This window comes from Paramormyrops kingsleyae, chromosome 23 (genome assembly GCF_048594095.1).
Source record: "Paramormyrops kingsleyae isolate MSU_618 chromosome 23, PKINGS_0.4, whole genome shotgun sequence".
NCBI lineage: Eukaryota > Metazoa > Chordata > Actinopteri > Osteoglossiformes > Mormyridae > Paramormyrops > Paramormyrops kingsleyae.
The window spans coordinates 5,063,931-5,079,784 of record NC_132819.1 but is presented as its reverse complement, the minus strand read 5'-3'; the positions used below and the strand labels follow the sequence as shown (position 1 = coordinate 5,079,784).

Here is a 15,854-nt window from a genome sequence, read left to right as displayed (position 1 = left end):
AAACTTAACAATTTGAGCCACATAAATCCTGTTTTAATAGCCCTTATGTATTCATTTTCCATTAATGATCTTAATCCCTGGTTCCTCATTTGTTGTTTTTCAGGTCAGTTTGTAAGCATCCTTAAGTAAGGCTGTTGGATTATATCGGTTTTGCCTTTGGATAAGGTCACGGTTTACCTTTATGAATGCGGCTTGTGTCCTAGGAATATTCCTCTTGCGGAGATGCCCTCACAGTTTGGAGAGGAACTATGTCTGCCTCAACCCACCTCTTATATATCTTTGTCGCACTTTTTCTTCTCTCACTCTCTCATTGATTTTATTTTAGTTTGGGGAAAAGGAAACCTTTCACTTCATTGGTTTCTCCTCTCTCGCTGTCACTCTGTTGAAAAAAATATATCAGTACTTCCTGGGACTTGGTCAAGATTCATAAGTTTATTCATCACTTACACAGCTATACAGGTACGACTTGCAGTGAAATGAAAAGCTACCCTGCTCCAAGATTGTGCAAAACAAAGCAAAATAATAAAATAATAAAAATAGTAAAAATAATAAATTAGCAGGAGAGATAATGGAATGAAGTAAATATAAAGTGACAAATTTAAAGTGATGGTACAGAGTTACAGTGGGTGTGTATCAGTTTTAAGTTCAGATGTTTGTTGGAATGTTGGAGTTCAGCATCCTGGTGGCCTGAGGGTAGAAGCTCCTCCTGAGCCTTTCAGTCTTTGCACAGTTGCTTGCCTGAGTTAAGCAGGCTGAATAGTCTTGCTGGGGTGGGTAGGATCTCTAATTATTTTAATTGCTCTGGTCCTGCAGTGCTTGGTGCAGATATCTTGCAGAGAGGGCAGTGCTCTGCTGCTTGCACCACTCTCTGCGGGGCTTTGCGATCTTGGACTGAGCAGTTCCTGAACTGTGATGTGCAGCTTTGTGTTACGATGCGCTCTATGTCTGTTCAGGGTGCAGTTTCTCAGTGGTTTAGTATAATCCAGATTAAGACAAGTGATGTGTATATACTTATTTGGTTTTCATCCACTGTTATTATACAATTATTTTCTGCAATGGTTAAGAGTTTGTCTGAAAATAGCTAACTTTAATATTCCATCATCCGTCTTATCCTGGTCAATTCAAGTCAAGATTTTTTATTGCCGGCCCAGTAATATACTGGTACACAGAGGGTAGAAATTGCGTTTCTCTAGTAGCAAATGGTGTGACAATTAACTACATGGGACAGATGTAAAATGCAGCTGTGCAAAGTCAGACAAGACAATCAGACAAACTATGTGCAACACTGTAGTGCAACAACAAAGTACAGGCAGCAAATAGTGCAGTGAGTGGGTAGGAGGTAGATAATTGGCCTTGGAATTATAGCAGCAAATAAAAAACTGAAATATAGTATAAACACACTAGCAGCATGAAATACAATGTAGAGCAGAATAAATAGGATGCATAAGATAAAAGAAGACAGATGCATGATGAAGACAATAAGGGTTGTTTGCGAGCGTGTGTTGGGGGTGGGTGGTGGGCTGTAGCAAAAGGGCAATTTAGGGGCACCAGTTCGCCAAAGTGTATGTCTCTGGACTTTTGGAGTAGATGGGCGTACCCAGACGAAATCCACGCCGGGGGAGGAGAACAGGCTCAGTAAAGACAGAAAAAACGCAAGATTCGAACCCCAGACCTTGGAGGTGTGAGGCAGTTCTAGTCATTGTGGTAGAATGTAATATTGTTTGTTGAAATTTCTATTAAATTTGTACTTGGCTGGTGTGTAACATTCGATCAGTGTTCTGCTTGGAATGAGAAAATAAGGCCTTTTCTTGGGAATATTATCACCATCTTGTGGTTAATATGGAGTACTACAACATATCCTTGTCAGACTAATATTTGGTCATTAAAATCATGCTTTGAGTGCACTCTCCTCAAGGTCCTTCTGCTTCTGCCACTCTTCCTCACCATTATCTCCTCCTTCACTGTTATAGCGCCTCCTACTGGTTAAATGGGGTAGCTGGCATGGGTGGCAATGCCACAGGCATTACACCTGTTACGTGCCAAATGCATGTAACCTTTCATGCCCCAGCCTTTCCCCCAGCTATACAAGGAGCAAAAAAGGAAAAAAAAAAACAAATGAAAAAAAGTTAAAGACGGGCACATATAGATATAGGGGGAGATTTAATTTGAATCATACAAATCTCTTTAGTCTACTATGCAGTTTCATAGTACATAGTACAGAAGATATTATAAATGTGCATTAGTTCTCCATAGTCCATAAAGACCAGCTGCAGCCATTGCTGCTCCAACATGTAGTAAAACTTAAAACTGACCAATCACAAGAAAGACATTGTGGACTGTCCCACCTGTTCTTGATGATCCAGTACTTTCCCCGGTCAGTGGAACCGTATCCCACGACAAGAACTGCATGATTAAGACGATTACAGCTGCACCTCCTGTCATTGTATACACCTAAAAAAGAGTACAGGTTTGTAAGTTTGACTTATGACTCACCATTTGGTCTGCTGTTATCCATCATCCGTCCATCCATCCATCCATCCATTTTCTGATGCTGATCTGGGGTGGACTTGCAGGGAGAGCAGTCTGAGCAGTGATGCCCAGACCTACCTCTCCCCAGCCACCTCCTTCAGCTCCCCCAGACGGATACTGAGGAGTTCCCAGGCCAGCGTGTCCTGGGTCTGCCCCGGGTTCTTCTCGTGATTGGACATGCCTGAAACACCTCCCCAGGGAGCCGTCCAAGAGGCATCCTAGACAAATGCCGAACCACCTCAACTGGCTTTCGATGCGGAGGAGCAGCAGCTCTCCTTTGAGCTCCTTACCCTGTCTCTAAAGCTGAGCCTCATTTCTGCAGTTCCTTTTCATGGGCATAATTGTCATATGATTATTTGATGTTGACTGATTCTGCAGTCCCATTCTTTGCATCACTACCCAAAGCTTGTGACTATAGGTGAGGGTGGGAACATTGATCGTTTGCTAAGCTGATAGCTCTCGCATCACTAAGACACACCTGTACAACTTCTGCTTAACTGTCGATGCTGCATCCAGTCACCTTTTGATCTCCCACTGCATTCTTCCTTCACTTTTGAACAAGACCCTGAGATACTTTAACACCTCCACATGAGGCAGTAATTAACTCATCCCCAACCTAGAGGGGATGTTGATCCTCATGCTGACCACCTTGCACTCAGCTGCAAAGGGCCCCAATGCCTGCTGCAGGTCACAGCTTGATGAAGCCAACAGGACCACATCATCTGCAAAGAGCAAAGGAGCAACCCTGAGGCCCCTAAACCAGAACCGCCTCCACCCCTTTGCTATGTCTAGAGATTCTGTCCATAAAAGTTTTGAATAGAATCAGTGACAAAGGACAGCCCAGGAGTCCAGCACCTACTAAAAGCAAGTCTGAAATTCTGCCGGTAATGCAAACCAAACTCTCGCCCTGTTTAAACAGGGACCTAATGGCCCGTAACGGCGGGTCCTGTTCCCCATACTTCCAGAGCACCCCCCACAGGACCCCCCAGTGACACACTGTCATGTGATTCTTCCACATCCACAAAACACATGTAGACTGGTTGGGCAAACTCTTGTGAACTCTCCATTATCCCCATGAGGGTAAAGAGCAGGTCCAGTGTTCCAGGGTTTTTGGTTCCATGCTGCTTTTCATTATTATGAGGGTCACTTAAATGGCACTTGGTCTGGCCAATCACTGAGGACCAATCTGCCTTGGGAGACCATGCCAGGGACCATCACCCCTGACAGCATAGCTGCTAGGACCACGGAGGCACACAAACCCCTCCACCACAGTCAGGTGTCACTTCATGGAGGGTGGTCTGCTTTTACTCATTCCGAAATATTTTTATTTTATTTTGGATTAAGTAGTTATTGTTAAATCCAGGGTAATTTACGCTCATTGTAGAAAAATTATGATGGTTCTTCCTGATGCTGTTTCCTTTATTTAGACTATTTACTCTTTATTTGTATATAATTTTTGTTTCTTCAAGTTAAATGTAATGTAAAATTGGGTCTGCTTTCTCATGAAGGTGCCTGTCCTGCTGCCAGTGTTTGTTGCAGGAGTTTGCATGGTGATTAATTGGCTGTATCAGGCATAGATGTGGCTTAATTAGACAATTCCTTTAATTAATAGGAGTGTCCACTAGGCCTGGGCGACAGAGGTAGAAAGTTCAGGTCCAGAAAGTACAAATCCAGACCAAGATTTTGTTTCAACCAACCAGTTGAGCAAAAAGAGTCACATTCACATGAGTATTCAACTGGTTGGCTAAAACAAAATCTTGGTCTGGATTTGTACTTTCTGGACCTGAACTTTCCACCTTTCCTGGCAATATCTAAAAAAGCAACATACAATATTTCAATTTACCACTAGAGGGGACCCACACACCATAGTTTCAGAAACTCTGGACTCAGGTATATTTATTTTTAAAAACTATAAAGACTGTTAGAAGCCTACGAGAAGTAAAAAAAAAAAAAAAATAACCCTATTATTTTATAAACTGCATCAGAAATGTGGGCTACAAACGTTGTGTGTAGAATGTAAACGGTTCAAAGATAGTTGTATGGATTGATGGCCATTGAGTTTTCATTAGAAAGTCTGACTCACTCCTCTGTCCTGTGGATACATGGCAGCCCTATTGACAAACATGGCTGAGGAGAGAATCTCACCCCTTCTGTAGAAATGGAAGGTGTGCAGTGAGGCGCTGACCGCTGCAGACACGGGCCCCACACTGGCCACAGCGGCCTGCAGCGCTCTCTCATTCCCGGATGCCACGTTCTTGTAGCCGCGGCATGACATCACTTTTTTCCATGCTTTGTAGGCACATCTCCGGTCCTGGTGGGTACGTACAGTATGTCAAGATAGGATTGGGAAGGTCTGACTGGGAAGATCTGACTGGGAAGCCCTACCGGAATGTACAGGGTGTTTGGGGGCCATGTGGTCCCAGTATTCAGCCAGATTGTCACATTTCTGTCAGGTTAAGAACTTTTATGATGATACTTTATATGCTATTTATTCCTTGGTTTTCATCAATCCCATCTACCACTGGGGAGTGAAGCTTGGAGTTAGAGAGCAAGATCAGATACTTTTCTGGTATTTCTGAAGCAGAATTTTTTTAGTTATCAGCCTTGCTTGGGTTATTGTTTTGAGTTGTGAACTATTCTCAGATTTCTACATCTGCATATTAGAAAAATGCTCCTGGATTGATGTAAGCATATACATTGCACATTTTCATTGTCTATAACATTTTTCTTAAGTTAAAGAATGAAACTGGAATTGTAGGCTAGATGCAATCAGTGACTGAATGGCCCACCTTTGCAACATAAGGGTAAGCCCTCTCAGAGTTAATGCCCCTTCTGCGGACGTATTCGAAGGCAGAGTGCATATAGCCTCCTTTACAGCCATGGCTTTTGGTGACACAGTCCACCAGGTTCTGTGGGCTGAGTGACACCAGCTTCCCCGTCTTCTTCTTCATCAGGCCCTCTAGGGCACCAACGGCACTGAAGGCCCAGCAGGAGCCACAGGAACCCTGCAGGGAGGAAATCGCATCTTTGAAAAGGCTGCTTTTTTCTGTTTGTCCACCAGGGGGCAGGACTGTGTTTCTCTAAATGAAAATGTCGCATTTGTGAACCGCGAATAGGACAAAGCAGTATAGAAAATGAATGAATGAGTCTGACTGAGGAAGAATTTGCTTTAACCCAAGAAATGTACATGTTTTTCTGTTTCATATTTTCAGTGTCAAATTGGGTAATATTAAATTTGATCTTTTAATTTTTATTTTAGGACTTTATAAAGTCCTTAAATTGTCATGCCCCGATCGTCCGCTCCTTTCGTGTGCCACGCCCCCTCATTAACCCCATGTGGATTCCCCGTGTTTACCAGCTGTTCCTGATCGTTGTCATCAGTCCATTGTATTTAGTCCACGTTACCGTTTGTTTCCCCAGTCCGGTCATTGTAATGTTACCCCGTGTTTTACCTGTCCCTATCGTTGCTGGTCCTATTAAAACCCCGAGTTCACCCAACTTCTGGCTTCCTGAGCTTCTGTTCTCCGTGCGCCGTGAGGCACAACAGAATGACCGGACTCGGCAGAAAGACGCCTCACCTCACGGAGGAAGAATACCTCAGCGCTACAGACGAGGTACTGCACTGGCTCGTTCAGCCCGAGGTCCAGGAGGATCCCCTGCTTCGGGCTCTAGCTTACCAGAGCAGGGACGTATTAGAGGTGATGTCCCTACCCGGCGATGCGCACCTGACCGAAGAGGTGCGTGACAACCTAAGGCAGCTGAGACGCGGGGTGGCCGAAGGTAACATGAAGCGGCTCCTGCCGCTCACCTGTGCGGAGACGACCCCGCTGCCTCTTACAGGGTCCGGACGGCGGAAAAAGAAGAGGCGAAGAGGGAAGGGAGAAGAAGCCACTCCAACTCTCTTCCTGGGGGCTTGCTCTCTGCACCCCGCCTGGGATGACCCCGCCGCTACCCGCCTGACCAGCTCCCATCCGGAGAAGCCACCTCCGATGGAAGCGTACCATTACTGGCTGGCGCGCCTGGGTCAAGGTGGGATATGCGCCGTTAGGGACGCTATTCCCCGGGTCCCTAGAGCCCTTAAAGGGGCAGCACCAGCTCACTCGGCTTTCCTCCTGGCGCCCGTTCCGGATCTGCCCGTCGTGCTGGACCTGCCTCATCCGGACCTGCCAGCAGCGCCTGCTGCTGCTGCTGCCGCGCTGCCCGCGGCACCGCCTGTCCTGCCTGACCCGCCTGTCCTGCCTGACCCGCCTGTCCTGCCTGACCCCCCCGCGGCCCCTGAGCTCCCCGCGGCCCCTGAGCTCCCCGCGGCCCCTGAGCTCCCCGCGGCCCCTGAGCTCCCCGCGGCCCCTGAGCTCCCCGCGGCCCCTGAGCTCCCCGCGGCCCCTGAGCTCCCCGCGGCCCCTGAGCTCTGGACTGCTGCCCTGATGCTCCTCCCTCCATAGTGGAGTCGGAGGGGGAGCTTGAGTGGGACCCCTCGGGGATTGCCTTGGCTTCCCCTGTGACTGCCCCCGTTACTTCCCCTGTGACTCTGCCACCGTCACCCCAGTGTGACAGACCCCGGCCGGGTCCCCGCCTCTCAGTCTCCCGGAAAGGGTGGGGACACCTGTGTCGGGCCCGGGTCCCGCCCGCCCTGCCCCCTGGCTCGCTCGTTCAGCCCCTGGCTGTCGCTCGGTGGCTGCCTGCGGGAGCTGTAATGCGTCTGGCTCTGGGTCGGCGGTCCCCTCCGGGTCCCCCCCCGGTGCCTCGGTGCCGGTCCTTGGCGTCGCCTCCGGCTCCATGTCGGTCGCCTCCGGGCCCCCCTGCTTCAGCGGGGTGTCGGATGGCGTCCGTCGCCTCCCCTGGGGCGCGCCCTGTAGTGCGTGCCTTTTGGGGGGGGGTTCTGTCATGCCCCGATCGTCCGCTCCTTTCGTGTGCCACACCCCCTCATTAACCCCATGTGGATTCCCCGTGTTTACCAGCTGTTCCTGATCGTTGTCATCAGTCCATTGTATTTTGTCCGCGTTACCGTTTGTATCCCCAGTCCGGTCATTGTAATGTTACCCCGTGTTTTACCTGTCCCTATCGTTGCTGTTCCTATTAAAACCCCGAGTTCACCCGACTTCTGGCTTCCCGAGCTTCTGTTCTCCGTGCGCCGTGAGGCACAACAAAAATGGCAGGGGTCTTTTCTCAAGCCAGTTAAATAACAGCACTTCATGAAAGGTGTGGACCATTTTCTTGTAGCTGATTACACAAATTCAATATATGTAACATTTGTTCAAGCAAGTGGACCAGTGGCTCTGGGGTTAAGGATTTGTATTGGCAATTGTGAGGTTGCCAGCTGAAATCCTGTGAATACCACACGGCCCTTAACCTGCAATTGCTGGGTATGATGTTTACCTACGTCCAGACCTGGAAGCAAGTCCTCCAACTTTCAGGGAAAGGTTTAGGGGTTGGTGACAGGATTGGCTCTCCAGCCACCAGAAAAAATTCATACTGTTGCATTCCATTCACACTAGTGTGGTGCTGAGAAAAAGGTGAATCATATTTTTTTGCCTAGAATTTAGATCACAATTCTCTATAACCATTCTTTTCCTCAAATTTAAATGTTTATTGCACTCAACTGCAAAAGGAAACACAACAAAACATGATTGAGCCAAACATATGACTGGCCGGCATATCAACTTCTGACAACAGAAAGGAAACGCTCCATTGGCCGTTCAATTAGGGTAACCAAGACAACCATACCAAACGTTCCAGTATCAAAAGTGCCAGTGGGATCATCCTAACCCCCCCCCCCCTTAACGGCACCCCTGCATGCAGCGCTTATGCAAAAGCAGTGGGGGTAACTTTAAACTGTCCAAAATTACCAAATGTCCCCCACAATGTAATAAATACCTGTTTTTTTGATGTTGTGGGGACCATTTTTCAGGTCCCCACAAAGATTTGTGAATAAAATACTAAAAAACTTAAAATGCCGAAAGTCTTCTTTTTTGTCTGCTTACTCATGCTTAAGGTGAGGGCTGGGTAGGGGTCAAGGTCGCCATGTTGGGATTAGAGTCCCCACAGAGATATAATCACAAACCTGTGTGTGTGTGGGAGGTTTTAAAATAAAATGTAATTGGTAAGGTGTTTAATATGTCATATTTATATTCTACATATATTTCAGAGATTTACATTTTACGTTATGTATATAATATATATTACATTATATTATAGCATTATAATATAGATGATATATTCTATACTTCCCAGCTGGCATTCGACCGACCTTAAACGTTTAAATGTGGTTGAAATAATGTCAGTTTATAAAAAAACATTCATTCAACGTCAAAACAAAGTTGAATACCAAATGGTTGAAATGGTGTTGTTAACTAACTATGGATTCAACATAGAAATATAAATACAATTTGAGTTGTACGTCAAATCAACATTATTTTTACAACCATGCATTTGCAAAATCTAAACAAATTCCAAAGGTTATCCAGCACTGACACCTGACGTTGATTCAACGCTGACTCCACGTTAAAATGCCAGCTGGGTTTATATTATATGTTATATATAATAGTATAAAGATTGTATATTTCATGTAGTATATACCTTACATATTTTATATATTTAAATTTTTTTATATTTTGTATTTTTTTGTATTTTGTATAATTTACATTTTTACCATGTATGTAATGTATAGTAGAGACTATTATTCTTGCACTGGTAATCACTTTGACATATACCACTTTTCAAGTTATTGGTCATTTTCTCAGCATCCATAGACACACTCTATACCTTTGCTATCTTGAGTGCTGTTGTTTTATTGTGTATGTCATTACATGTGCTATTGTGTGCATTTGTTTGTATTTGAGCTAATGGATGCCTAAATTTATTTCAGGATCAATAAAATATCTATCTATCTATCTATCTATCTATCTATGAAGTGCTGTTCCTTTTCATGGGCATAATTGTCACATGATTATTTGATGTTGACTGAAATGTTACTTTTTCACATTTATTACAAGTGTTATAAAAAGTCAGCCTAATTCCAAAATAAATTATAGAAACATACAAGAAAACAAAAGCTAATAATCATCTGCTCTCTCTAGTCCAATGTCTCCTCCCACAATCCTCTGCACTGACCTGGTGCCTGACTGGGGTGACATAGCCCTTCTTGCGGTAGTCAATGGACCTGGGCAGCTTCTCCAGGTCACCGTCAGGGAGGAAGGTGTTGTTGGACTCCGTGATCTGTGGCACTCTCAACCCGGTCATTATCGCGGTCACTTCCTCACTGGTCTGTGTGGATCAGCAATCAAAGAAATTTGCATCCATTATGGGTTTGTTTGTGGACTTAGTATTCATCTTTAAGGCAGTTTCTAATTGGTCTGTTGAATAACACACTGTTGATGATACTTTTGGCCATGTTACTCATGTAGATGGTAAATGAAGTTTTTGGATATATCATACTGTAAGAGGTACTTACCATGTCTCCCAGGCTGTTCATCCCCAGCTCATAGGAATGGATCCCCTGCTTGTATTCTTGGTTATGGGCATCAATCAGTCGCATATTCTTCTCCCAGATGGACCTCCGGCTTCCTTCCTCCTCCTGAAAGTTCCAGCCCAATCATTAACAGTGTTCTTAGTGGTCCAGGCTATGGTGAGCTCATTCATTCACAGCCAGAAGCTCAGCTTGTGCCGTCAGGTCATCAGAACACTGATACATGACTTGTCATTGATCTGCTTGAATGTTAATATATCTCCTTCCTCCAGGTATCCCTTCACAGGTTTGCCATACCTCTCTATCATCGTGCATGAACCTACCCGGCTGTTGTACTCCTTCTCATAGACGGTCTTCCAGCTCTCCCATTCCGAGTCCAGTAGCAGTGAAGGACCCTGAGTGAAGTTGGCCAGCGCCAAGATGGGAAGCAGCAGAACACCGCCACACCAAATCATCCTGTGAGAAAACGGCAGTAGGCAAATTATACAATTCAGGTTTGTTCAAGGGGTCAACATGAGGACAATGACCTTTCTGCTACATTCCGGTTTGCATTTGACGCCCTGTAACCCTACTGTTGTGTGTTAATGGTGTCTTACCTAAGCAGTCAAGCACTGCTTCATCACACTGATCATTGTGAAAAAATGTCAGGGAGTTATGGCATGTTATTGCCAGTGCTGAATGAAAGGCCTATAGGTTATAATGGAATTAACAGATGCAGTCAGACTTGTTTTCACACTGTATGACAGTGATGATGGACTTAGTTAAGGTGAAAAGGAATATACTGCATATTGTAAATGCTACAACCAAATTCTTTTTTTATATATAAAAGAACATAATTGTCTGCGTTGAGAAATAAAAAAAGAAGTGGCAATACACGAGGCACCTAAGAGAACTGCAATTATGCAGAAACTAACTAAATAGGTCAATGGGAATGATCTGTATGAAATACCAAAAATTATATAATGTTACATTTCTATACATAAGCAATTTTTAAGTAATATTAATAATCAAACCAAGAAAACAAATTAAGCTGTCTAAGAAAAAATAAAATGGACCTGAAGCAAGGTGACATGACAATACACATAATTATGCAGTATGTAATGTTATAGCTTCAAATATATGTATTACAAATTATATTAATTTGATATATTGTCAACCAAACACAGAAAAATCTGTAAAATAATAATATGTTAGTAAAAATAAATAATAAAATATAGTAATACATTAATAAATCTGTAAAATTAAAGAATATAGTAAAATAATACATCTATAGAATTCAATAATAATAAAAAATACCAATAAATAAAATGTAAGGAATGGTACCTGTGTGCAAGTTGTAGAACAGAAGTCGAGACTGCCCTTTGAATACCATTTGAACACATTTATATAAGAAAGGGTTTGTAGTGAAGCAAATGGGTAGAAAGATATTTTAAGTTTATTGGCAACATGTGAAGGGATGGTGCGCATCGCTGTGGTTAGCATGATCATGTCACACCTCTGGAGATTAGGGTTCAAGAGGGTTTGAGCGTCTGCTCTGTGTGTGTGTGTGTGTGTGTGACCAAATGTCCCCCACAATGTAAGAAAAACCTGTTTTTCTGATGTTTTGGGGACCATTTTTCAGGTCCCCACAAAGATCTGTGAATGCAATCAAAACAGTAAAAATGATGTCAGACCAGCCCACAGTGTGGTATCCTTTAAATCGCGTTTGAAAATGTTGTGCACAAACAGGCCTTTTATTGACAGCTAAATATCTTTGTTTTATTTCTTGTGTGGCAGGTTGTGACATTTGATCTCAAAAGGTGTCCAACCCCACTTTGAGCACAGAACTAGTATTTGTTGGTACCTTTCATGGGGGTCATTGTTGCTTATTAGCTGGTCTTGTCTTTCTACACAGACCTTCTCACCAAATATATTTGATTTGATTCTCTGCCAAACAACAACAGACCGTGCTGTGATTTGTCTTAAGGTTTAAACCGTACAAAACAATATGGAAACAAGACAGGGAGACAGTGTGTAATATATTGCAATGACTGACATTACTGAAGTCAGTTGCCCCAATCAGAATAACCTTTGCATTTATTTAATGTATATTTTGAGAATTCTTTAGTACTTAAAGACACCCATCTTAAATAAAATCAACCATTCGAACCATTTTAATACAACTGATACAAGACAAACTCTGTTGAGAAAGTTTGGAAAGTTTGTAACTGTTGATCCGCTTTGTTGTCGTGAGGAAATCCGCCTGAATTATCCCAAAAGATTTTTTGTATATGAATATATGTAGCATAACAAGATCACAGGGCTTAACCCCGTAATCGCCATGGTTAAATGGATTGTATGTTATCTGGGTCGGTGTGACAGCGAGGGTGCAGGATGCGTGACAATAACCACAGAAACAGCAAGGCTGATGTGCTGCAAGAGCTGGGGTGTTAAATGTTAATGACACTTATAGAGGTCATTTAAAAATGGCCTCAGTAGAAACCACAGGGTCAAGATAAGATCAGAGGTGGTATCCTAGGAGATGCACGTACTTTGCACTAGGAAAGGTAAAGAAACATTTATTCTGCACTTATATGCTGTGAAGCATGACACAAGACATTCCATAGTAAAAGAGTAAAAAATCAAAAAGCCCACAATGTTAGCTTTGGGGAAACGGAAACCGACACGTCTCTCCAGCACTGGGAGGCCAGTGACCAGACCACAGCTGACAGGCAACGTCAGTCAGTAAGAATATCCAGTAAGGCCTGCACTTCAGCCTGGGGGTCAGGATACTCCACAGGGGCTGGAGAAAGAGTAACCAAAACAGACAAAGACGACTCATAAAGGCTCATAAAGACAAAGCGAGTCTTTCTGCTTGGCAGAAAGTCCAACAGGAGCGAGGAGTTACTCCAGCATGTCCTTCAGGCCTGCCACAGTGTCGCTGGCCAGCTTCTCCAGTGACGCTGCAAAGTTTGATACACTTGCCTGCGGTATTTTGTATTTTTGGCCTACAGTAAGTGTAGCAGTGTAAATATTTAATTTCTTTTTATATACACTCACCTAAAGGATTATTAGGAACACCATACTAATACTGTGTTTGACCCCCTTTCACCTTCAGAACTGCCATAATTCTACGTGGCATTGATTCAACAAGGTGCTGAAAGCATTCTTTAGAAATGTTGGCCCATATTGATAGGATAGCATCTTGCAGTTGATGGAGATTTGTGGGATGCACATCCAGGGCACGAAGCTCCCGTTCCACCAAATCCCAAAGATGCTCTATTGGGTTGAGATCTGGTGACTGTGGGGCCATTTTAGTACAGTGAACTCATTGTCATGTTCAAGAAACCAATTTGAAATGATTCGAGCTTTGTGACATGGTGCATTATCCTGCTGGAAGTAGCCATCAGAGGATGGGTACATGGTGGTCATAAAGGGATAGACATGGTCAGAAACAATGCTCAGGTAGGCCGTGGCATTTAAACGATGCCCAATTGGCACCAAGGGGCCTAAAGTGTGCCAAGAAAACATCCCCCACACCATTACACCACCACCACCAGCCTGCACAGTGGTAACAAGGCATGATGGATCCATGTTCTCATTCTGTTTACGCCAAATTCTGACTCTACCATTTGAATGTCTCAACAGAAATCGAGACTCATCAGACCAGGCAACATTTTTCCAGTCTTCAACTGTCCAATTTTGGTGAGCTCGTGCAAATTGTAGCCTCTTTTTCCTATTTGTAGTGGAGATGAGTGGTACCCGGTGGGGTCTTCTGCTGTTGTAGCCCATCCGCCTCAAGGTTGTGCGTGTTGTGGCTTCACAAATGCTTTGCTGCATACCTCAGTTGTAACGAGTGGTTATTTCAGTCAAAGTTGCTCTTCTATCAGCTTGAATCAGTCGGCCCATTCTCCTCTGACCTCTAGCATCAACAAGGCATTTTCGCCCACTGGACTGCCGCATACTGGATGTTTTTCCCTTTGCACACCATTCTTTGTAAACCCTAGAAATGGTTGTGCGTGAAAATCCCAGTAACTGAGCAGATTGTGAAATACTCAGACCGGCCCGTCTGGCACCAACAACCATGCCACGCTCAAAATTGCTTAAATCACCTTTCTTTCCCATTCTGACATTCAGTTTGGAGTTCAGGAGATTGTCTTGACCAGGACCACACCCCTAAATGCATTGAAGCAACTGCCATGTGATTGGTTGATTAGATAATTGCATTAATGAGAAATTGAACAGGTGTTCCTAATAATCCTTTAGGTGAGTGTATATATATATATATATATGGCTGAACATCACTAAAGCTTTGTGAGCTGCAATCGTATATATAAGTGTACGTCAGTTCTTTTACCGTATTGAAGGTTCCTATGCTCCACGTTGCAGATGGGGTTTAATTTAGCGCAACGCCTGTCGCGCGCACCTTGCCACGTGCTTCTGCCGCGCAGCAGAAGTGCGGTGGGTGCTGTTGCGGTGAGTAGGTTATGGTAAGGACTCGCAATTTTTATGGATTAGCAGAGCCTTAACTTGCTTAGTTAACAATGAACATGAATGCGTAACGATGTGCAGTCATTTTATACGCATGTTTGATTAATCATAACTTTCAGTGGAGAATTGGGTGAGGGTCTGCCAGTGGGGTTGCACAGCCTTGCAACTGCAAATACCTCTAGTTCCTGTTTTCAAATCGACATATGAGGTGTTGTTACTTTTTGGCAGCGAATATCAACGCTAATGATTCATCCTGTCTGAACGGAAATGTAAACATGAGGAAACCTTGAGAAAATTGTATGTGAGAAATGAACATACCTAGTAGCCATAATTCACAGCCTGGGCAAGATAAGGCAAGGGAGGTGTTGATAGCATGTGCATCATTGTAGTTTGGGTATGAGTTTGCACAGCAAATATGGCAGTGCAGTGGTTTCTGAGATGCTCAGTGTGTGTGTTTGGTTAATTAGTATTAATCTGAGCTGGGACGCCTGTCAGATTTTTCCCTGCAGCCACCCCATCCACATAGCTCCTATGCCACCATCTCCCCATGCTCTTAGGAACATGATCATTGGCTTGATCCATCCAGGAGCATCTGGGGAGTGGTCTGGCCGTGGCTGGCTTGGCTTTCCTCTGGCGTTTTACCGCCGTTCTGGTAAGAAGCACTCAGTAGGGGCCTTCATACTGCAGCTGTAGCTTGTTCTTTCTTTTGCAAACTCTTGCTAGTGAAATGAGGTCCTTGATCACTAGAAACCTGCAGTGGGATCCTAAATCCTGGAACAAAATCAGTCAGCAGTTGTTTAGCTACAGTCATGGCGTCGCTCTTTCTAAAGACATGGTCCTGGGTCTTTCGCTTCGAGTTCAAATCAAGTCTTTGAGCTCCAAGTACAAGCCGAGTCTCAAGCCATTCAGCTGAAATCGAAGTCAAATCTCAAGTGATATCATTTTTTTTGATAGAATTATATATTTCTAGGTTTGCTTGAAAATCGTTTTAGTGAAGACAATCAGAATACATACCTCCAATCATTTACCAGCACTGCTTGATACTTTTAACAGAACAATGAAATTTGTATATAAACTTAAGGACACAAACATTGAATTATGGGTCCTAGGTATGACATTAAACTGCATCCACCCCTGCAAGTGCTCCACCAACTTTCAGGGTAACAATTTTATGGGTTGGTGGTGGGATTGGAACTCTAGCCACCATAAAATACTTCACAGCAAGGTTGATATGGTGGGGTGCTAAATGTTAATGACACTTATAGAGGTCATTTAAAAATGGCCTTAGTACGAACCACAGGGTCGAGATAGGATCAGAGGTGGTATCCTAGGAGATGCACATACTTTGTGCATGTCAGCTTGTACTAGGAAAGGTAAAGAAACATTTATT

The 15,854-nt window shown here is 44.0% G+C and overlaps 1 protein-coding gene across 1 annotated transcript; it reads right to left on the bottom strand.

Annotated features, from left to right (window-relative positions):
• Window positions 1-1,983: 1,983 nt before the first annotated feature.
• On the bottom strand, window positions 1,984-11,365 carry LOC140581873 (cathepsin K-like). The gene is made up of 8 exons (XM_072705518.1): window positions 11,318-11,365; window positions 10,318-10,450; window positions 9,980-10,102; window positions 9,640-9,792; window positions 5,319-5,534; window positions 4,675-4,840; window positions 2,346-2,451; window positions 1,984-2,080 (listed from the first exon to the last, which is right to left on the bottom strand). The coding sequence occupies exons 2-8, from the start codon at window positions 10,447-10,449 to the stop codon at window positions 1,984-1,986; spliced, it is 993 nt and encodes a 330-aa protein (XP_072561619.1). The 5' UTR covers window position 10,450; window positions 11,318-11,365.
• Between the last annotated feature and the right edge of the window lie 4,489 nt (window positions 11,366-15,854).